Source organism: Clinocottus analis, unplaced genomic scaffold (genome assembly GCF_023055335.1).
Source record: "Clinocottus analis isolate CAN_PGR_092001 unplaced genomic scaffold, fCliAna1.0.p SCAF_10, whole genome shotgun sequence".
NCBI classification, from domain to species: Eukaryota; Metazoa; Chordata; class Actinopteri; order Perciformes; family Cottidae; genus Clinocottus; species Clinocottus analis.
Genome location: NW_027175821.1, coordinates 4101121 through 4121495, shown reverse-complemented (window position 1 = coordinate 4121495; position 20375 = coordinate 4101121). Strand labels below are relative to the sequence as shown.

Below are 20375 nucleotides of genomic sequence, written 5' to 3'. Positions count from 1 at the left end.
TTCAACAACAACTAGCCTAAATCCCCGTATGTGTTCCCGTCAGCCCCCGCGGGCCTGTCCAAACAGTTCTCCCCCAATGCAGAGATCTACGGAAACAAGTTTTAACAACGTGAATGCGTAAGTTAATAAAACATACACGTGATGAAAAGCGTGAAGACGCACAGCGAGTGGCACGGTAGAAAAGGTCAATTTACTCCCCCACCCCCCAAAAAAAGAAAAGAAAAAGCACGAATTGCGTCACTAGACGTGTACCACAACCTATACCGATACCGGGTACAAACTATTTTTAGCCTGTATGGAAGTTGTCTGCTTTGGACACGCGCGCCCATCCGCCGCTCAAACGGTCGTGACGTAGGAGGCGCGAGAGCGCCTTGCAAAAATCGTGACCGTGTGACGACGGTGAAAGCAGGCAGTGGCGATTGTGTTCAAAGACGAAGATACACCAAGATAGTTCACGTATCGCGGTGGAGCCGCACGTCTGTGGGTCCAGCGCAGACTGTTTGAGAAGGTCCAGCAAATCGACCATGTAGTCTACGGACGACAATATCAGGAAGACCCATCTGTTTAATCGTGTGTCATGTATATATAATACAAAAAATGGATACAAATATGAAGGGATATTAGTGAATAGTTAGCATCATGGTCTGCGCATGCGTCACATTGGAGCCCCCCCCCCCCCCCCCGACACACACACACACACACACACACACACACACACACACACACACACACACACACACACACACACACACACACACACACACACTTCGTTTTCAAACGTTGGATGAGCGTTAGACAAATGTGTATTACTTTAATGAGTTACAAAAGATTTCCCGAAGGAAAACGTGTCCCAACAACGGCTAGGGGGTAGTTTTCTCTTCAGGATAAACGCAACACGGTTTCTCCCGCGCTACAGAACTGCTGACGAGCGAATCCGGAAGTACGCAAAGGGGAAGCGTCTCGCATCGCTAACGTGGCGAGGATGCAATAGCTTGAGAAAAAATAATCAAAACAAACAATTCTGGGTAATAATCTGGATTTAACCAGTGTTTGTCTCATAGAGAGACCTGCATCATGTCGAAAATGGAGAGTATCCTTTCTTGTATAGTCTAACGTGCATCACGTAAGATGGGCAGCTGCCGAGCAGTAACGTTAGCAACACGAATGTATTGTGGCTTTGACAGCTAATCTTGTTATTCCTTACCTTGCAACTTCTGCCCAGTCATTCAGTAAAAAAGGAAAACATGGTGTGCTAATTTCACGAATTTTTGGTTACATTTTCAGTTGTTTAGAAAAACAGTTATGGCGTTGCCTGCACTGATTTTAGATTGAATTAGCTCAATGTCTTGGGAGTGATTCACTTCATATTCATGTATAAGTGTAATAACCATGACTAAAATAAACTATTCCTTGACCAGCCATACAGAACACCTGTTCAACCTCAAGTTTGCTGCCAAGGAGCTTCAACGCAACTCCAAGAAATGTGACAAAGAGGAAGGGGCAGAAAAGGCCAAAGTTAAGCAGGTTGGCTTAATAAGCTGTGCGTTCATTAGAGACCACGGATGCAGAGTCACGCTGGCCTATCGGTCCTGTGTTAAAGTCAGATGTGCTCTCCTGTTTCCTTTTTGCTTCTCAGGCTATCCGGAAGGGCAATTTGGAGGCAGCCAAGATCCACGCAGAGAATGCTATCCGCCAGAAGCATCAGTCCATCAACTTCTTGAAGATGAGTGCACGTGTGGATGCCGTGGCCTCCAGGGTCCAGACCGCTGTCACTATGAACCAGGTCAGACTTTCAGCTCAACGGTTTGTGGAATACTTGCCTTGCTTTCAGATGTTGTGTGGCACAACAATGACAACAAGTGAAAAACACGCTCGGCCTACTTACTGCAGTCACACATCCATTTCCCCAATGAGATAACCTCTGGGTCACGTAGTTGGCAGGCAGTTTAATTCAATTCAGTTTATTTTGTACAGCCCAAAATCACAAATTGCAAATTTGTCTTAGAGGTCTTAACAATCTGTACACATATGACACTCCTGTCACAGGACCTCACATCGGATCAGGAAAAACTCTCCCAAAAAATAGAAGTAAAACCTCCACAGGATGCTTCTTTTTAAAAAAAATCGTTATTATGATTATTTCCTGGGTGTCTCTTTTTGCTTTTATTACATTGCAATCAATCATAATTGATAAATAAAATAATACCATTGCAATAGATGTGGGGTGTTTATATTTACCAGGTATATTTATGAGTCAAGGTGTATGTTTTGTGGACTACATCTTATTTCAGGAGGCGAAGAGCTAAAAAAAAGTCACAGCCCGTGTCAGGGTAAAGTGCAAAGTTGTCCTTCACTCATAAAAAAAAAAAACCGTATTAAGGAGAGAGGGGAGTGAGCAAAAAAGAAAAGGCTACGACAGACATGCAAACAAAAAGCCGACAATTACACAATGTCATTAGGCTATTAGCTTCTTGCTCTTACAAGAGCCTCTTTACAAGACTCTCATTCATGTCCACTATACGACAGGCGTCATTTCATAGAATAGAACCTAATAGCGTCTCTAGAAAAGTGTAAGGTGGCGTGCGGCTGTAAACTCTCTCTCTATGTCACACCGCTGCCTGTCTCATGAGGCATGAACACAATAGCACTGATAATAAACCCCTTAATCATAATTTGATCAACTGTTGGCCAATTTGCTTGAGAAGATTTGTCCTTTTTGAGACATTAGAGATGCTATTAGGAGGAGAGGTAGTCGTGACAAGATGTCTGGTTAAAAAGGTGAAAGTGACACCTAGTGGAACTATAAGGGTACAGCATGTCAACGTGAGCCACGTCTACAGCGTCTTCCTGTCTGACGGACAAATACCCAGTCTTTTTTTTTTTTAAAGCACCTGTATAACATGAGACTTAATTTGATGGGTGTGTGTTTTTTTGTTTTTGCCCAGGTATCCAAATCCATGTCTGGAGTGGTGAAGTCCATGGACGCCACACTGAAAAGTATGAACTTGCAGAAGGTAAAAGAGTTAACTCTCATATGCGGGCGCAGACAGACGCGAGTGAAAACTGAACGTGTTGATCTGAAGGTTTCCTCCCTCCCTCTCCTCAGATCTCTGAGTTAATGGACAAGTTTGAGAACCAGTTTGAAACTCTTGACGTGCAGACAGCTCAGCTGGAGGACACGATGGGCAACAGCACCACTCTGACTACGCCTCAGGTGAGGGCCGCCGTCCTCTCTCAGAGCAAGGAACACACTCACACACACACACACACACACTCTCACGCTCATCAAGTCCTCTAAACACGTGTTGTTGTTTGCTCGGCCGGCTACCAGACGGAAGTGAACGCGCTGTTGCATGAGATGGCTGACGAAGCGGGGTGAGTAGCAAACAGTTTGAAAACCTGAAATAAGCCATAAGATTGATGGGGATTAGAAAATACAGACAGACTGTACCTACTTGTTAAAACAGACACATTACATTTTGTTTTTCTAGGTTGGATCTTAACCTGGAGCTTCCTGCAGCCCGGACCTCCTCGCTGGCGTCGTCTGTGGCATCGACAGAACAGGTAACAAACACATCCCTCTTATTGTTACGCTGTCACACAATTCACACATCATCTTTATTGTCTTAATGTTACATAGGAACTGTCCATTCGTCCGTTTTCGTCCGTTCAATCCTGTCTTTGCGTTTTGTTTATTTGTACATTTCTGTGCATGCAGGTTCAGCATAGTAAAAATCGGAGCAAAAATTCCTCGTATACGTGTATATATAGACATATAAATATATATATTACCGTTAACCTTTTCACCAGAAATGCTACTGGGACTTCTCAGAGAGCCATAGTGCGACACAGAAGCAGTGTTGAGGGGTGTGATCACACAATTGACAACGGAAACGTGTGGCAGGAAGTGTTTGAGTTGTCCCTCAAGATGTTTTGACTCGTTTTCCGTTACGTCGACTCGCCGCTGGACTTCCGTTGTAGTCGGCGCGATTCAAGCCGTTTGTGGAGTACATAACTCCACACTTCGCCGTGTCAAGGTTGACTGACACTCTGTCTTTTCGTTTTGGTTGTCGTTGTCAACAGGACGAGCTCTCCCAGAGGCTGTCCAGACTGCGGGACCACGTGTCGTAGTGGCGTCGGAGAAAAATAAGGAAGGAGGGAGGAGAGAGAGCGGGCAAAGCGAGAGGAGACAGGGGAGCGAAAGAGTGCAGAATAAACAACAACAACAGAAAAGGTGCCATGTGCCTGGAAGCTCCGTGGTCCAGGTTTGTTTTGTGGCGAGAAGGAAAGGAAGGAAGGAAGGAAGGAAAGGCTGAGCAGCAGAAAGAGGAGACAGAGAGGAAGAAGCATTGGCAGCATCACTCCAGTCCTCCTGCCGTCACAATGTTCATTTGCACACGTCTGTTTACACGTATTCTGGTCATCTATCGGCTCAGCTACGGGACACTACCGTAACTTAAAAGCTAACACTTCATTGCAAAGTGGTAATACACTGTATATACAATTCATAAAGCAATATTTATTTATTTATTTACTGCCTGTGTCACCGACTGATCGCCACAGTAGCATGCTCGTGTTGTGAAAAAAAAAATATTCAGCACCAAAAGGGTGCTGAATATATATTTTTTCTTCTTTTTCTATGATGTCTTTCTATTATTGTCTGTTGCTTTGGAGGAAGACGGATAATTTATTTTGTCTTTCTGTGTGTAGCAGGCAATGGCTTGTATGCAAAGACGGGGCGGGGGAGCCATTAAAAGAGTTTTCAACACGTTTTACTTGTGCCGTTGTTGTTTTTTTGTCAGTTGATATCCATGTTCTGAGCAAATTATGCATCCCAGCATGCCTCTCTTTCCCTCCTTTTCCATCTCACCATCCCTCCTCTTTCTGTCCTCCCAACAGGGAACAGATGAGAGGTCAAAGGTGTCACCTGTAGAGGAAGCGGCCCTCTGCCGCTCGCATGCCAGTGCCTTATTACACACACACACACACACACACACACAGTTCAGCACATCCCAGAGGAGGAGGCGTGACTCAGCTGGGAGCCATTACAGGTGCTGTCCAAGCGCACACACACACACACACACACACACACACACACACACACACACACACACACACAGATATCTACACATGAACAGCCGCATAGCTGACGGGAGTCCTCCGGAGTGACACTCAGCCACCTCTGACCCCTTTTTGTGTCCTTCCTAATCATCATCAGCACGCACTTAACTGCATTCACAATCATCATCAGTGCCCCCAGACTGACACAAGTCTCCATTACGCACATGCTTCTTCGCGTCCTTCAGTCGCTGGGAGTTACCCGAGAAAACACTGACCCCAGGTGAGCCAGCGGCTGTCAGTCATTTCTGCTGCAGGAGTTGGATCGCCTGAAATTAAAATTCCACGGCCCTCTGCTGCCGGAGACCAAAAAAAAAATCTATTTAGCAAGTTTGGTTTAAAATCTATTTTTAACCTTTAAGTATGATTAATGCCGGGAGAGTCGGTCTGGGCCTATTTTCACTCTCCCTGTGTGTGCAGAGATGCTTCCTCCAGATGTGATGGAACGAGCACTGCTCCTAGGGACGCCTGCGTTTGTATATATGTGTGTGTGTGTGTGTGTGTGTGTGTTAGGTGTCGATACCAAGTGGCTTTCCTCCAGTGCCGTCAACACCTCCTGGTCTGGGTTCCTAGAGGAGTGCTACTTGCTGACAGGCAGGGATCCGGTCGGCCGGTGGTCCCGTCCCTCTGGCCAACCCGTCTGCTTCTGCAGACGGGCTGCTCTCACACACACATGCACACGCACACACACGTGCTGGCTCTGTGAAATAGCTCTAATTGCAACAAGGAGGATTGGCCAGGCGACAACATGATTCACACACAGAAAATGAAACAGTACTTCCAGACAGTCATGAGCTGAAATTCAGCAAAATATATGTTGAGGCCGAGATTTATTTCTTGAATAAAGGACAGAATATCTGTTTTACAGGTCTGTAATTTCTGAATCATTCCTACGTGTGATGTGACGCTGTAGTTGGAACTAGAGGCTGTTCTCCAGGAACACTTATCTTTATTTATTTTTAATTAATTGATGCATCTTTTATAGTGTCACTAAAAGCGAGCACATAATTCACACATGCAGTAAATACAAAGTCAAGCTCTCTGTAATAAATGCATAATGAATGACACTATAGTGCTTCGAGCTGAAACAATAAACGCATTAGTGGGCTGACAGACAAGTCGTTGGCAAATTGTTTTGATCTCAGCAAAATAAAACCTCATTTCCAGCTTCTCACATGAGATGATTCACTGATTTTATTTGTCAAAATATGATTCTAAACTGAATCTAGTAAATAACATGCGGATTTATTAAAAATGACACACATTTTCCCTGTATTTTTCTTACGTAGTTCATTCCAGTAAACTTCAAAAAATTGCTTTCCTCTGAAATACATGAAATGCAGCATATTTCTGGTATATTATAGGTTTAAATTGTGTTCTTCTAAAAGAGAAAATCCAATTCAACACAAATGTATATAGCACATATATGTTTAAAAAGAATAATGTGTCTATTTATCCGTTGTGGGACAACTTTTAGAGTCGTTTTATTGTCCCAATTCAACCCGTTTTGTGTGCAGACGGTGAAGAGACTCGCCGCCTGTTTGAAATAGAAAAGTTTGGTAGAAAGTGGCAGCACCGGCTCGTTTCCTCACTTCGTCTCCTCTTCTCCTCCTCGGCCTCCCGTTTGAAATATTCAATTACGACGCATGAAGGGTCAGGTCAAACACAGGAAGCCGAGCTGATTGGTTCTACTCGGATATCGATGGGCATGTGTGACCAATCGCTGCCGCCCTGGGCCTTTTCGCCAGTTTCCATCTGCCGCCGCCGCCGCCGCCGCAGCAGCAGCGTAGTGTGTGTGTCTAATCGTTCCAGCCTCAAGGCTTTCCCCAGTTTCCACTCACCTCTTGACCATTGCTTCCTGTCAGATGTGTTAACGCTGCTTTTAATCAGTTTTACTGTCTCCCTGCACACACACACACACACACACACACACACTCACGGCGACACAGCTGGCCCTATCCATCCCCGCGCTCCGCTTCATTAAAAATTGAACCGATCTCCTGCTCACACCCCGCACAACCTCTGTCAAACGAACACACACCTGATCCTGCCGGCCCCTCCGCTTGACCCCCACCTCACCCCGTCACCCGCCCCGATATCTCTTACAGTCAAACAACCCGTGAACATGGACACGCAGCCTCGTCTCTTGCTCTTTATTGAGGCCTTCTGTCGGTCTTGTGTGTCTACACACACATGTCCCCCCCCCCTACCTTCACTATTACATTGTGGTGCAGTAAAAGGCAAAAAGTAAGAGTTTTCTTTTACTTTGTCTACTCCAGAACTGTGACAACACGTCAGGCCTTCTGGTCTTTTCCTGGTTTGGCTCTCTGGAGCGTCGCCACGCAGCTGAAATGAGGCGTTACGACGACTATTCCAGCGACCTTAGTGCCAATATCGGGTCCCATTTTGTTGAATTGTCCAGTCTGACTAAATATCTTTAAACCAGACGACGTTCCCATCAGCCTCAACTTGTCTTTGCAGCTAAGAAGCGAATGTTAACATGCTAACACGCCAAACTAAGCTAGCCTTCTTACCATTTATTCGTGTGTGTTCTTTGGGATTATTGTGGGCTGCTCCACAACAATAAAGTATTTTTGTTTTATTATTATTATTTATTCATTTGTTTATTTTACAGGGGCAATGCACACTGATCAGCCGTACAACTAAGTGAGCCAGAGTTAGCCGGAGAGGCTAATCTTCATCTGCCGTCTCTGGCCAGTTTTTTTTTTTTTTATGGCAGCCTGAAAATAAATGTAAAAATATACACAAAACTAATTCAAGATGTATATATAAAACACTAGAGACATATTATACATGAACACCAAACAAGACAAATGCACATTTACACCAAATAGACAAGCACAATTTCATGCACAATCCTTTAACATGTGGTGTCTTGCTTCATTTTCCGTTAAACTGGTTTTGCTGTAGGTTCACTCATTGGTGGTTGTGTTGACTCTGTTAACGTTCAGCCAGTTATTTCCATGTGAACGGGACCGATCCTGTTATGTCGTGAAGTTGAAGGGGTTAATAAGGTGTCACTCTGTGGTTGTTGACAAGACGGGTGATCTGATAATGAGAGAAACATGGGGAGAGGAGATCGAGGATTAATACCTGTGGAATTACATTATTATTCCACCAGTGGTTGGAGTGATCTGTTAGGAGAGAGTATGTCCGTGTGTGTGTGTGTGTGTGTGTGTGTGTGTGTGTGTAGGTGTGTGTGTGTGATGTGCATATGGTAAAACACTCTGCAGGCCTGCTGTTAGTCACACTCCCGCGTCTCAAATTGAATTAGCGTTGACAGCGCACAGCACCAGCCGCGTGTATGTGTGTGTGTGTGTACTGGGGCACTAGATGTTGGCAAGCTCTGTGTGTGTGTGTCTGTGTGTGTGTGTGTGTGTGTGAAACAGAAGAGAAAGAGGGCCTTCCCCCCTGAAATCAATTAAGCGAGTATCGGCCTGTAGTCGTGGGGGTGAGGCGGGGGGCACATCCTGTCGAGGGCGGCCCAGACAGACAGCACCATCTGGGGCAGCAGGCGGGTCGACCCTCGGGTTGAGACATGAAAGAAGCGGGGCAGGGATAAGAGGAGAGGAGCGTACAGGCCAGCGCTAAATCACTCTCCCCCCCCCCCCCTCGTACCCTCACCCCCAACCCCCTCGCCCGCCATCCGATACGTCAGCCACGGAGCATCACTCTCGCTCAATCACCCTCCATCCCGTCTTCCTTGTTCTCCCCTCTCTCGCTGTATCTCTCCCAGGAGTGATAACCTGTCATGCACAGGAAGCAAAAACAGGTAAGACCGATCCATCCCTCTGTCAGAGATCGGGGGGAAAAGAGGAAAAGAATATCTCACATCTCTTGTTCCAAAAAGGTTTGATTTATGGCTCCATATCGAATAAAAACCAATACCAGAAAGTGCCTCTCTCACACACACACACACACAGACACACACACAGACAGACAGACAGAAACACACGCACGCACCTGTAGAAACCCACTCAGGTCCATCAGACTGGAAGGAATTAGCACGCACACACACACACACACACACACACACACACACATTTACAGGGGGAGCGGTGGGCCCGTGTGATGGACAGCTCGGGTCAGAGTGTGCGTTGTGTTTGTTGGTCATAAGCTGAGTGCTGACAGCCCTCTCCCTACACACACACACACACACACACACACACACACAATTGGCAGAACAAGGCGTGCTGCAGAAACCTAATGGCATTAGGAGGCCGTGGTCGGACATGATCCATCACGGGATGTTTATACAGCACTAAATGCTCAGGTTAGTCGGCAGCGATGGAAGAAGTCATCAGATCCTTTTGTAAAGCAAAGGAGCAATGCCACGATGTAAAATACTGAGCTTAAAGCAAGAGTGTGTCAGTATTCTCAGCAAAAATGTACCCATCCAATTTAAAACTATGTAATATTTATACATATTATTACAACAGATGTATTTAACAGATACGTGTACAACAGTTTTACTTGATGTGTAACAATGTGTCAGATTAGATGAGGTCATTATTCTTAAAAGCGCTTCTGCAAAGTAGCAGGTACCTAAAGGTTTAGCTGTATGTATTCAGTAGAAATTGTCGTTCTGTGATGTATGTTGAGCAGCAGTGGAGGAGTCGTTTGAAATCTGTAGATTTGGGGACTTTTGAAGAAAATTATTTAATAATAAATGCCTTTTCTATAAAAACAAAAAAACACAACATTGCATGATTAAAGAATTAAAAGATTTCTTTTATTATTGTCCACAAAAAGTGCCCATCTGTGTGATATTATTAGATCATTATTGTTTATGCGGTAACATAACTCTTTTAACTGTTTTACACATTTTGGGTTGGTCTAATTTTAAACCAGTGCGTCATATTTTATAAACCAATATGTGTTGTATGCACATTATGAATTAAAAAGTGCAATAATTCCCCTTGAAACCTTGAAACTGTTGTTAAGCGCCCCCTTTAGCTCGGCGGTGCTTTGTTAATCACACGCATCCGAAACGTGTGAGGAAAGGTGGAAATAAAGAGGAGGGAGGGAGAGCTTTTTGAATCATTAACACTTTCTCTGAAGAATGGCACCGAGCGGGAGGCCCAGATGGAGTACTCAGGAGAAACCCCACAACACACACACACACACACACACACACACACAGACACACACACACGCAGGCCAGGTGCCAGGCCACATGTTAAAGCAGTTTGTCCTCCACTCATCTGACCTCTGCTCCCTGGCAGACAGAGGCCTGTCAGGGAGCACATGCCTATGCAACACCCCAGTGACCCCTGTCTGCACACACTCGTGGCCATACTGCCAGCAATGCGGACACCCATCAACCCACCCTCACACACACACAGACAGACACACACATATGTAAAAAAAAAAAAGAAATCCACCCAGGCTCCTGGTTCTGTCCGCGACCCCGTGACCCCGATGCTGAGAGACTTCTGATCACAATAGAAGGCCGTATTTAAAACAGACTCGGGGATGTTTCCAGCAGAGGATGTGTCTGAGGTAACGAGGAGAGGAGAGGAGAGGAGAGGAGAGGAGAGGAGAAGAGAGGAGAGGAGAGGAGAGGAGAGGAGAGGAGAGGAGAGGAGAGGAGAGGAATGTCCCTGTCCAGGAGGCAAACAGTTTGACTGAGCGGCGCATGCTCGATAGCGCCGCAGAAGAGCGCTTCATCACTGTTAAACTGCCCTTTGCTTTTCACATTACTCACTCGGCTGTAATTCAATTTCAGCCACAGCTGGTTTCACTTTCAACTTTACAGCTGAGCTCAAGTCACGTCCCATAATCTGACCTGATAAATAACCAGCTTTTTATTGAGTTTGCAGAGAAAACAGTGTCCAGTGTGTAAACCTCCGCGAGAGACTCGCTGAAACAAATGCGAGCGAGGCTCGAGGGCACGAGGCAGTGTGTGTGAGTGAGTGTATGGAAACTATTAATATTAGATAACTCACGTGTGTGTCTGCATGTGTGTGTTGTATGTTAATCTAATGAAGGCAGGGTATATTTACACGTCCTGACTCTCTGCCGAGCCTCGCCCCGTTTCAGGATGCCGTTTCACATGATTGGAAACAAATGACTCCGGGGTCGAGTTTCTCTGCCTTCGCGGGCCTGTCAATCACCGCGGGAACGCTCCGGGAACTGGCACAGTTTCCATGTTATTCTCGCCGCCACGTTCGAGGGGATCGTGTTGACGTGTCATCAGGACGATTTGACCACATAGAAGGAGGAGCAGCGCGTGGTTAATCATCGACCGGCTGATAACGAGTTAACGTTTGTGTCTGAAGCGTTCTGAACAAAGGTGAGGTTTGATAAAACAAGATAGACTATACATACATATATATATATATATATATATATATATATATATATATATATATATATATATATATATATATATATATATATATATATATATATTGTATATCTAGAATTAAAAGGCTTCATTTTACAAAATACAACTCTGTATCTGGATTCTTGCCAAGAGTTGGAGACGATTGATTTACTCATATGGTTGTAAAATATGAAGCTACACAGCCAGGCACTGGTTAGCTTAGCTTAGCATAAGCATTTTTCAAAACATTTTTAAGAAACAGTAGGAAACAGTTTACCTGGATCCAACCAACAAAGTCTCAAACCTCCCGGGCCGGTTCCCCTGCCTCCAGTCTTTATGCTAAGCTAAGCTAACTGGCTGTAGCTCCATATTAAAAACCGAATATGTCGATCTTTTCATCTGACCCCTCGACGAGAAAGCAGGAAAAAAAAGGCATTTCCCGTAATGCCAAACACATTTTCTTTCCTTTTTAAAAAAAAACTTTCCGTTGTAATTTCAGTGAACCGAACACAACGTGTGCAAAAGCTAATGCTCTAAACTGTCAGTCAGATATGTTTACTGTTAATGACAGGTGCTCATGTTATTATATCTAATGTGTGTTTCTGTGAGCAGCAGGTGCAGAGGTCAACCACACACACACACACACACACACACACACACACACACACACACACACACACACAACACCATGGTATGAAACCAATTAGTCCCAATCCAAAAGATCAGAAATTAGCCGGGAGTTTAAAATGATTGTCCCGCAAAAGCCCAGCATGGAAATGACAGACAGTATCAAATAACCGCCCCCGGTTCATGTCCGTCTGCAGACAAAGGGCCGGCTGTTTGATAGCGGCGCACCTGACCGCCCTTCTGCAGCGCGGGGCCATCCCCCTGCCTCCAGTTCCTCAATTAGCTCCTTCCTGCTATTTCCACGTCCAGCGTACGGCAGCTTCAGCTTCAGCCGCCGCCACGCTCGGGCCGTGACAAGTAAATTGCTGTTTGGTTACGACCGTTTGTCGGGAAACGGGCCATTTCCCCCCGCTTTGCCTAAACCGCTGATCCTTCAAGAGGAGGGAGGGAGGGAGGGAGGGAGGGAAAGAGGGAGGGAGGGATGCTGCAGGGTTTTCTGAGTCTGAGCTGAAGGCAGGAATTATCACATCAGCGGCTGGACGGGCGTGCCCCCCTTTGGTACTTACTGACACACAAAAACACACAGCATTACGTTGGGCCGCGGTGGAGTTTTCACTTTTTCTTTTCACTGCGCCTCTGAGAAGCCTCCCACACGTCTTCACACAGCAGCGTTGATTCACTGTTGATCCTGGAACAACGTTGCAGCCGTGATTACAGCAACGAGGAGCCTTCTGCCGGGTCTCATAAAGGCCTCTGACTGAATGACCCTTTCACCTCCATCGCGTCTCTGATTAGTGCCGTTATTGGTCATAAAGCGCAGCGGGGTGGAAAACGGAAACCTGGCAGCTGTTGCTCTTCCTCCTAAAAATCACAGAGCGACCTGATGAGCTCATGTTATTAGTCGGAGGGCCTGATGCTGAGACGCAGAGGCTCGAGGAACACAGAACACGCTTTGTCTCTCGTCATGTCTGTCCAGCGGCTGGAGCACCGAGATCTTTCTTATTCAACATATTTCGTATTCCTGCGACACACCGCGTGGAAAACAACTGGGAAACACGGGAAAAGGGCGTTTTCCCCTCATTGTACGTACTGTTATGTACGGGGAAAAGAACATATCGAATGCTGGTGTGTGATCGGAACACAAAAATATTACTTTAATAGGCACTTATGGTCAGTTTAACAGTCATCTATATTACATACCTCAGGTCCTATTGCTGATGCTCTGCGGTGAGCACCATTACAGCGTAGAAAAGAAACTCTGCTCTCTGTCCCAAATAAAACTCTGAATCCTGCCCGTACACTTCTGTTCACTTCATTGTCTGCCGTGTGAGTGTCTGCAGCTCGTGGCCTGCTTCAGGATCAGTTTTTTTTAGGGTGCTGGTAAATCCAACACAGCGTCCGAAGACAAACACCGAGTAGGAAAACGCCACACTTGATCGCTCGTCTGAGTCTCGCTCCGACAGAAGGAACCGGGCCCCTCGGTTTGTGTTGCAATGAGCTTTTGGCTCGTTACGCTCAACGGGCCGGAGCCGGAGACGTGCGGTCCGGCTGTCAGAGGCAGTGGTTGGTGGCCGGGTGCCAAGGAGACTGGCGCAGCAGGCAGTCCGTGGCGCTTTCGGCTAGCTTGGCGTGCCGGGAAATGGCCGCCAGCTGGGGGTTCAGGGGGAAGCTGTAGCGGTACAGACAGTAGGGCCCCGCGGCGTCAGAGAGACGAGGGAGCAGGGAAGGCCCCTGGGCGCCGAGCGGGAAGGGGAAGAGGCACGGGGAGCTCGCCGCCGGAGAGCCGAGGAGACACGGGTCCCTGCAGTGGGGGAGCTTCTTCGCCTGCAGCGCCGAGAAGAGCGAGAGGTCCGTCAGCGGGGCCGGCGGGGCCCTCGGTCGGTCGGCCCCTCCTCCCAGGGAGGAGGAGAAGGCCCCGCCGGCCAGCGGGGAGGCCGGCGAGGAGGTGGAGGTCTTGTTGCTGCCGTGGAAGGGAAGAGCGAGGGCGTGGAGGGCGGCGGCGTCGTGGCAGGAGAGCGCCGAGACGGCGAACGGGTGAAGGGATGCGGAGGAGGAGGAGAGGGGGAGAAGGGACTTCACACCGCCGGTCGGCAACCCCGAGCTCCCTGTCGGGGATGAAGAGAGAGAAAAAAAAAAAGAAAAAAAAAGATGTCAGAAATTTGACTCACAAAGGCAAAAGTGAGAAAAAGTAATAAGAGCTGCGGCGCGGCACCTTGGAGCTGGATGGCGAATGGCTTGAAGTCAAAGCTGAGAGGGCCTCTCCAGGGATACGACTCCAACAAGCCATCCAACACTCCCCTACACACACACACACACACACACACACACACATTAAGTATAGAAGCATGAAAAAAAATGCTGTCGCAGGTATTTAAATATTGGTTCTGAGAGGTGTGAAATTCTGCACTACACATTTCAACTTCACGTGAAGGTTTTATGTGGTGTTGAATGTCAGTGGCTGAGTCTTTAAAAAAAACCCTCTCGGGTCCCTTAGTGGAGCCCAGTCTGAGCAGGACAAGTGTCTGGTGAGGTTTGCAGTACCGATTCCTTCCCGGATCTCTGAAGCCTTTGGCGAACGGGTTCCTGTCGATCTTCAGTTTGGTGATCTGGCCCCAGGAGGAGAGAGAGAGAGAGAGAGAGAGAGAGAGAGAGAGAGAGAGAGAGAGAGAGAGAGAGAGAGAGAGAGAGAGAGAGAGAGAGAGAGAGAGAGAGAGAGAGAGTCAGTGTGGAGGTGTCAACTAAGCTCACAATGAGCTCAGCTTTACAGCAGCAGGGCCCGTCTCCGTCTCCCAGCAGCACCCGGGGCGAGGGAGCCGCGTCAAACGGTGTGTGTGTGTGTGTGTGAGGGGGGTGGGGGGGTTGTTGGAGGTCGCCCCGGTTTTATTTGGTGCTTTTAACGGGCTGTGTGGACTCCAGCGGTCGGCCCGGTCACAGCTCGTTATTGAGTTTCTGTAATAATACGTTCGCTGGTCGTAAAAGACAAAGAAAAAAAAAAAAAGTGAGCCCCGATGAAGAGAGCGGACGCCTCCGTTACTGGAGGAGCTGCACGCCAACAGCGGGGTCACAAGCACACACACACACACACACACACACACACACACACACACACACACACACACACACACACACACACACACACACACACACACACACACACACACACACACGCGCGCGCGCCCCGGGGCAACTGAAAACCAGGACACTGCAATTCATGACTTTGCCCAGACCACAGAAAAGTTGGCCGGATTACTCGCACGATGTTTAAGATTAAAGCTAATTTCTTTTTAAGCTGTCGATCGCATCGCTCAGGAATATTACAGCCACTGAGTGCTTCCTTATTGTTTCTGCCACAAACAGGATGTAAATATGCAACGTCCGAGAAACAACGGATTCAGCAGCAACAACCCAGATGTTTGAAATGTGTCGTCTTCTTCCGGTTCAACAGTTTGTGACCGAGCTGCAGAGTATTGGTGGATCAGCACTTTGACTTTGTACCTGTTGGTTCTGATAGGCCGTGACTGTGGTGAACTCCGTCTCTGGGAAGGAGAAGCTGTGGACTCCTTCAGCCGGCAGCGACTGGATCTGCGACAAGTCCATGCGAGGGTCGTGCCGGATGACGTGCACACGGGGCTTGTATTTATGCATCGACTGGAGGATAATCTGGACGGAGAGAGGAGGAGGAAGCTTTAGATTTGTACAACAAACAACTGGTTTCAGGTCTTTATCGTTAATGTCAAAGATTAAAATGTTTTTTTTTCAATGAGCTGATGAACTATTTGGTACGATGACACATCAGACGATATGATTTAGATCCATCAACACTTTCCTGAAGCTCAAATGTCAAATTGTCAATCATATTGTTTTATTTTTGTTGGTTCAAAACCCCAAATTATCCAATTTACTATCACATGAGACAAAGAGCTGATGCAATCAGAGGACTTTTGGTATTTCTGCTTGAAAAATTAACCATTTAACTCCATAAAAAGGAATCCATCCGAAACGCTGCTGGAACTTTTCATTATTTAACCAACTACTAATATTTTAAAACTGTGGGAATCGAGCAAATGACTTCAGTTACACAAATGGACTTCTGTGATATGAGTCGATAATAGAAGAAAATATCATTTGAAGGCACCAACATTAATGCAACGTATGTTATAGGAGCTGTTGCGTGTTAAAACTAATGCAGAGTGAGCTAAAATATGATATTCCATATATACAATGAATAAATCATCAAATATAAATCAATCAGTGTGTCGTACAAATATTAAAAAAATAACCATTTCATGTAAATTACAGGATTTTAAAAAATGAGACATGTCTAAAAAAAATTGGAAAGTTTAATTTTTCTAAATGTAATTTTGCAGTTTATTAGTAACTTTAGTTCTGTGATATTAGAATTCAATGTTTTGCACATTTGCACAAGTGTTTTTTCATTTTATAAAAAGAGTAAAATGGTAAATTACATAAACAGTTTGAGTTGTAATTCTAACCTTGACAATAAGTTTTCCTTTGTACCTGAAAGTAGGAACCATAAAAACTTTGTAATAAAGTTTCACGAGAGAATGCTGATTCTTTCTAAAATTCCCAAAGCAGCTAAACTGATGAAAAAAAAACAACACAAGGTGATAAACTGCACAACAGCATCAGGGATTTCTAAAGTTTGAAGAGTCAATCCCCCAAATACACCAACGCAGGCTTTCATAAACACCAGGATCAAGTGAAAAGCCACCACATCTGTCACATCTGTACATCGCTGAAGCTGCAGGATTTCCCCTTCCTTCATCCCTAAAAGACACGAGGCCTTCTCCTCCGTGAGGACACACACCACGCAGCTGAAATGAAGTATATAAATGTATAGAAGTGATTGATTATGCCTTATTAGAACCCTCTGGTCACTGTGTGAAGGCATAAGCCCGCGCATGCTCAGATGGGTTACCTACATGCCCCTTATCGTCCATCTCGTTGTTGGTGAGTTTGACCCGGTCGAAGCTGATGACCTGACGCATCCACGTCTCTCCCGCGCACGGCGAGTCCGGGTGCACGTAGAGCCTCGGGGAGATGCACGAGTGGTCCGTGTTTCCGGCCACCATCCACTGGGAGCTGTGGTACACGTACCTGCCGGCCGGACAACGCCACAGTAAAGCAAGGAGTCGCGAGTTTCAACTCGTTCTCACACACACACACACACACACACACACACACACACACACACACACACACACACACACACACACACACACACACACACACACACACACACACACACCTGTAGCGTTTGGAGTCCACGGGCATGACATCCATCGCGATGTAGTACTGCTGGCACGGGTCCAGGTTGCGCACCTTGACGCGCACCGAGGGAAACATCCTCCTGAGAGAGGAGGACAGAGAGGAAGAGCACGTTCATCCCACATATCCCAGTCGTGTTTTATTCTCTTGTTGAAACGGGATATTCTCCCTAAAGCCACACAGAAGGTCAGCTGCAGCGGTCAAGGTCAGGGGGAAGGTCACGGTCGCTCTGGAGATTTACAGGGCGCCGTAAGGGAATAAACGGAACTTATTTCAGCAGGTAGTCGTGTCCAGATAACTCACTTCTGGAATAAAAAACCTGAAGAAGACGCACGTGCCTCAGCACAATTACATTGAAACTGAAAGTAAAGTTAAGTAAATTATTCCACGTGCCATCAGATTATTTTGTCATCAATATTCCTATATTATATTTAATATTTGGTCTTTTTAAATATTTTTGTATTGTGCTGCGGAAAATATAGTTTAATTTACTTCGACTAAATGTAATAATTCAACAAAACCTATTAAATCTAATGAACACTATTTATTTATTTTTGTCTCGAAGATCACAGAATAAATAGATCATGACGTCATAAGTATATTTCTATAACCCATTCGCAGGATAAAGCACACATTTATATTTGAATAAACTGATCGGTTGCAGCTTCACTCCTGATGAAGTAGTGACCGCAGGACCGTTCATGCAAATATCATATCACAGATTATGAACTATACAGCTCGTGTATAACCGACACATGAACACGCAGAATGTGACAAAAAAGAGAAGGGAAGACCGTTTTTTTTTATTTTATTTTTTTTAAACATAATGTTATCTTCCTTTTTTCATTAAGGCCCTGCATGGCCTGCTCTTAATCTGAGATTAAAGACTATTGTTTATGTTTTGTTGTGCGATTTTCATATGGAGAGAAAGTATCACTATTTATTTTATTTAAAGAGTAAAAATACCTGTATAAAAGTTTCATCAGGGCTTTTATTTTGTTGTAACTGAAGTGTCTATAGTTTTTACGATAAATAAATGATATACATACCTATAAATATAAATGTACGTATATATAAAATCATGAATATAAGTTACTATTATTATATGTATTATATATAAGGCCAAATGAATTAGAACATTTTGCAGAACAGAAACAAATAAAGCCTTACAAAGGCAGTTTAAAGCAGCGTTAAGCCTCTCTCTTCCCTCTCTCTTCCCTCTCTCTCCCTCCCTCTTCTCCACATGTCTTTACCTTCCGGCTTTGGTGATGATCATCTCGGTTCCGATCTCGTAGAATCTCTTCCACAGCTCGGAGCCCTGCAGCTCTGCCCGGACGTCTCTGTCCGGGCGGCAGTCGCTCTCCTTCGGCTTGCTCTCCTCCCCGCTGCGCTCATCCTCTTCCCTCTTGCCGGGCTGCCTCTCCGGCGCGTCCTCGGCGCCGCTCGGTGTGGAAGCCGCTGTCTTCATCCGGCTGACCGGGTATTCGTTCAGGCCTGCGCGCGGGGCAAAGACTGGATCAGTGAGAGGCTGAGAGAACAGAAGCCTGGTCCTGTTTTGTTCTCATTTCAGGCCTACAAGTTAGCTGCACGTTTGACTTTTTACAATTTAAAGCTACAAACTGAGGATTATAAAAAAGTAACAGGAAAACGGTGAACTATAGTTTAAGGACATGGACAATATTTGCAAAACGTTTTTTTACATTTGAAAAAAATGTCAAATACAATATTTGATCATTTTAAAATCTAAAAAACTAAACAAAAGTTGAATTGTGAAATTAGTAAATGGAGTAAATGGAGGAAACTCCGGTCTTTCTCCAGTTCGTGCGTAAAATGCGTGTGTACATTAAAGTAAATGATGCGATCAGAAGCTAATCCAGCAGTCCTTCTTTCTGCTTCCTCACCGGGGAAGATGCTCGTGTCGCTGCTGGTGTCTCCAGCTGAGCTTGACTCGTGCTCCTCCGACACTTTCATCCTCTTGCAGGGTTTCCCGACCAGCGCCTCCACAGAGAACGCGTGAGCCCGGGAACTCAGACCCTGCATCTTGACGGGTCCCGTCTCCCCGCGAGTCGTAAATCCGTCCGAACTTTGACTTTGTCCCGCACAAGGCTCGACGTCCCGACGCATTCAGGGACAGGACGGGGTGAAACAGGCAGCAGCAGCAGCAGCAGCAGCAGCGGCAGCACCTCAGGGCGTAATTGATCCGGTGCCTTCCCATGTGTTCTCCGAGACGCGCGCCCTCATCCAAAAATCCTTGATTGTTGGCACGCCTCTCCTCCTCACTACAATAGTTTCCCCCTCTCCCCCCTTTTATCCGTTTCCGTGTCTCCCCTTTAATTCCTCTCTGCCTCACAGAGGGCTTGGTCCTCTGGTCCCTCTCTGCGCGTCACGGAGATGGGAGGGAAGAGCGCGCGCATTCCTCCACTGGAGCATGCGCTGCACAAAGTAGCCACTATAACACTACAACCTCAGCCGTCAATGTATACTTACCTACGACAAATGAGAATGTCACTGCTAAAGTGAAATAAAACCAAGTTATCTCCAAAACAAAACCATTTTGTTTATACGACTTTGAAACGATAAAACAAAAATGAGGCAGATTATCAACAGGTGCGGTTCTTTAATTTAGTTTCATTGCAAGTAAACGAGTTAAATTATCTAACCAACTGCATCTTCAGACTAGTAGAAGGACATTGAGACTGTAATTAACAGGACATATTTCTTGCAGTGTGCACAGAGCACCCAGAACAAGCAGGAGCACCTTTACGCGCGGTGCCACTGTGGGACGATGACACACTGAAGGGCCCAACATGGACTTGGTTTGTGGCATTTTGTAATATAATCCAGTTGAGTGGCTTAAAAAAAGGAAATGTGAGTGGTTGGCCACGACATAATAATAGTAATACATATAATAAAGGCAGAAAACATCCGCTGTAAAGTATTACAGGCACAATGTGCATCTCCAAAGTCATTTATTTTAAATCTGGGAAGCATT

At 45.9% G+C, this 20375-nt stretch overlaps 2 protein-coding genes across 3 annotated transcripts; one reads left to right on the top strand and one right to left on the bottom strand.

The window, feature by feature from the left end:
• The first annotated feature begins 742 nt into the window (after positions 1–742).
• Positions 743–4772, top strand: LOC137789364 (charged multivesicular body protein 1b-like). 2 transcript variants are annotated; one of them, XR_011077835.1, is made up of 9 exons: positions 743–1090; positions 1427–1524; positions 1637–1783; positions 2946–3014; positions 3107–3214; positions 3332–3375; positions 3492–3564; positions 4084–4265; positions 4711–4772. XR_011077835.1 is itself a non-coding variant. In XM_068582874.1 (8 exons), the coding sequence occupies exons 1-8, from the start codon at positions 1075–1077 to the stop codon at positions 4129–4131; spliced, it is 603 nt and encodes a 200-aa protein (XP_068438975.1). In that variant the 5' UTR covers positions 743–1074; the 3' UTR covers positions 4132–4772. The 2 variants fall into 2 exon arrangements, 1 of the variants encoding a protein (XP_068438975.1); XM_068582874.1 differs by having other exon boundaries at positions 4084–4772.
• An 8873-nt stretch (positions 4773–13645) lies between these two features.
• tbx22 (T-box transcription factor 22) lies at positions 13646–19507 on the bottom strand. Its single transcript, XM_068595178.1, has 8 exons — positions 19285–19507; positions 18637–18877; positions 17364–17465; positions 17038–17212; positions 15590–15754; positions 14636–14700; positions 14307–14392; positions 13646–14199 (listed from the first exon to the last, which is right to left on the bottom strand). Exons 1-8 carry the CDS (start codon positions 19505–19507, stop codon positions 13646–13648), a joined length of 1611 nt encoding a protein of 536 aa, XP_068451279.1.
• Between the last annotated feature and the right edge of the window lie 868 nt (positions 19508–20375).

Excerpts from the sequence above, each read along its gene's own strand:
- LOC137789364 (XM_068582874.1), top strand. Across the intron at positions 3,015-3,106 it reads AAAGTATGAACTTGCAGAAG|ATCTCTGAGTTAATGGACAA; the intron begins GTAAAAGAGTTA and ends CCCTCTCCTCAG. Across the intron at positions 3,215-3,331 it reads CCACTCTGACTACGCCTCAG|ACGGAAGTGAACGCGCTGTT; the intron begins GTGAGGGCCGCC and ends GCCGGCTACCAG.
- tbx22 (XM_068595178.1), bottom strand. The coding sequence starts at position 19,507 with ATGCGTCGGGACGTCGAGCCTTGTGCGGGACAAAGTCAAAGTTCGGAC. Across the intron at positions 18,878-19,284 it reads CGACACGAGCATCTTCCCCG|GCCTGAACGAATACCCGGTC; the intron begins GTGAGGAAGCAG and ends CCCCGCGCGCAG. Across the intron at positions 17,466-18,636 it reads ATCATCACCAAAGCCGGAAG|GAGGATGTTTCCCTCGGTGC; the intron begins GTAAAGACATGT and ends CTCCTCTCTCAG.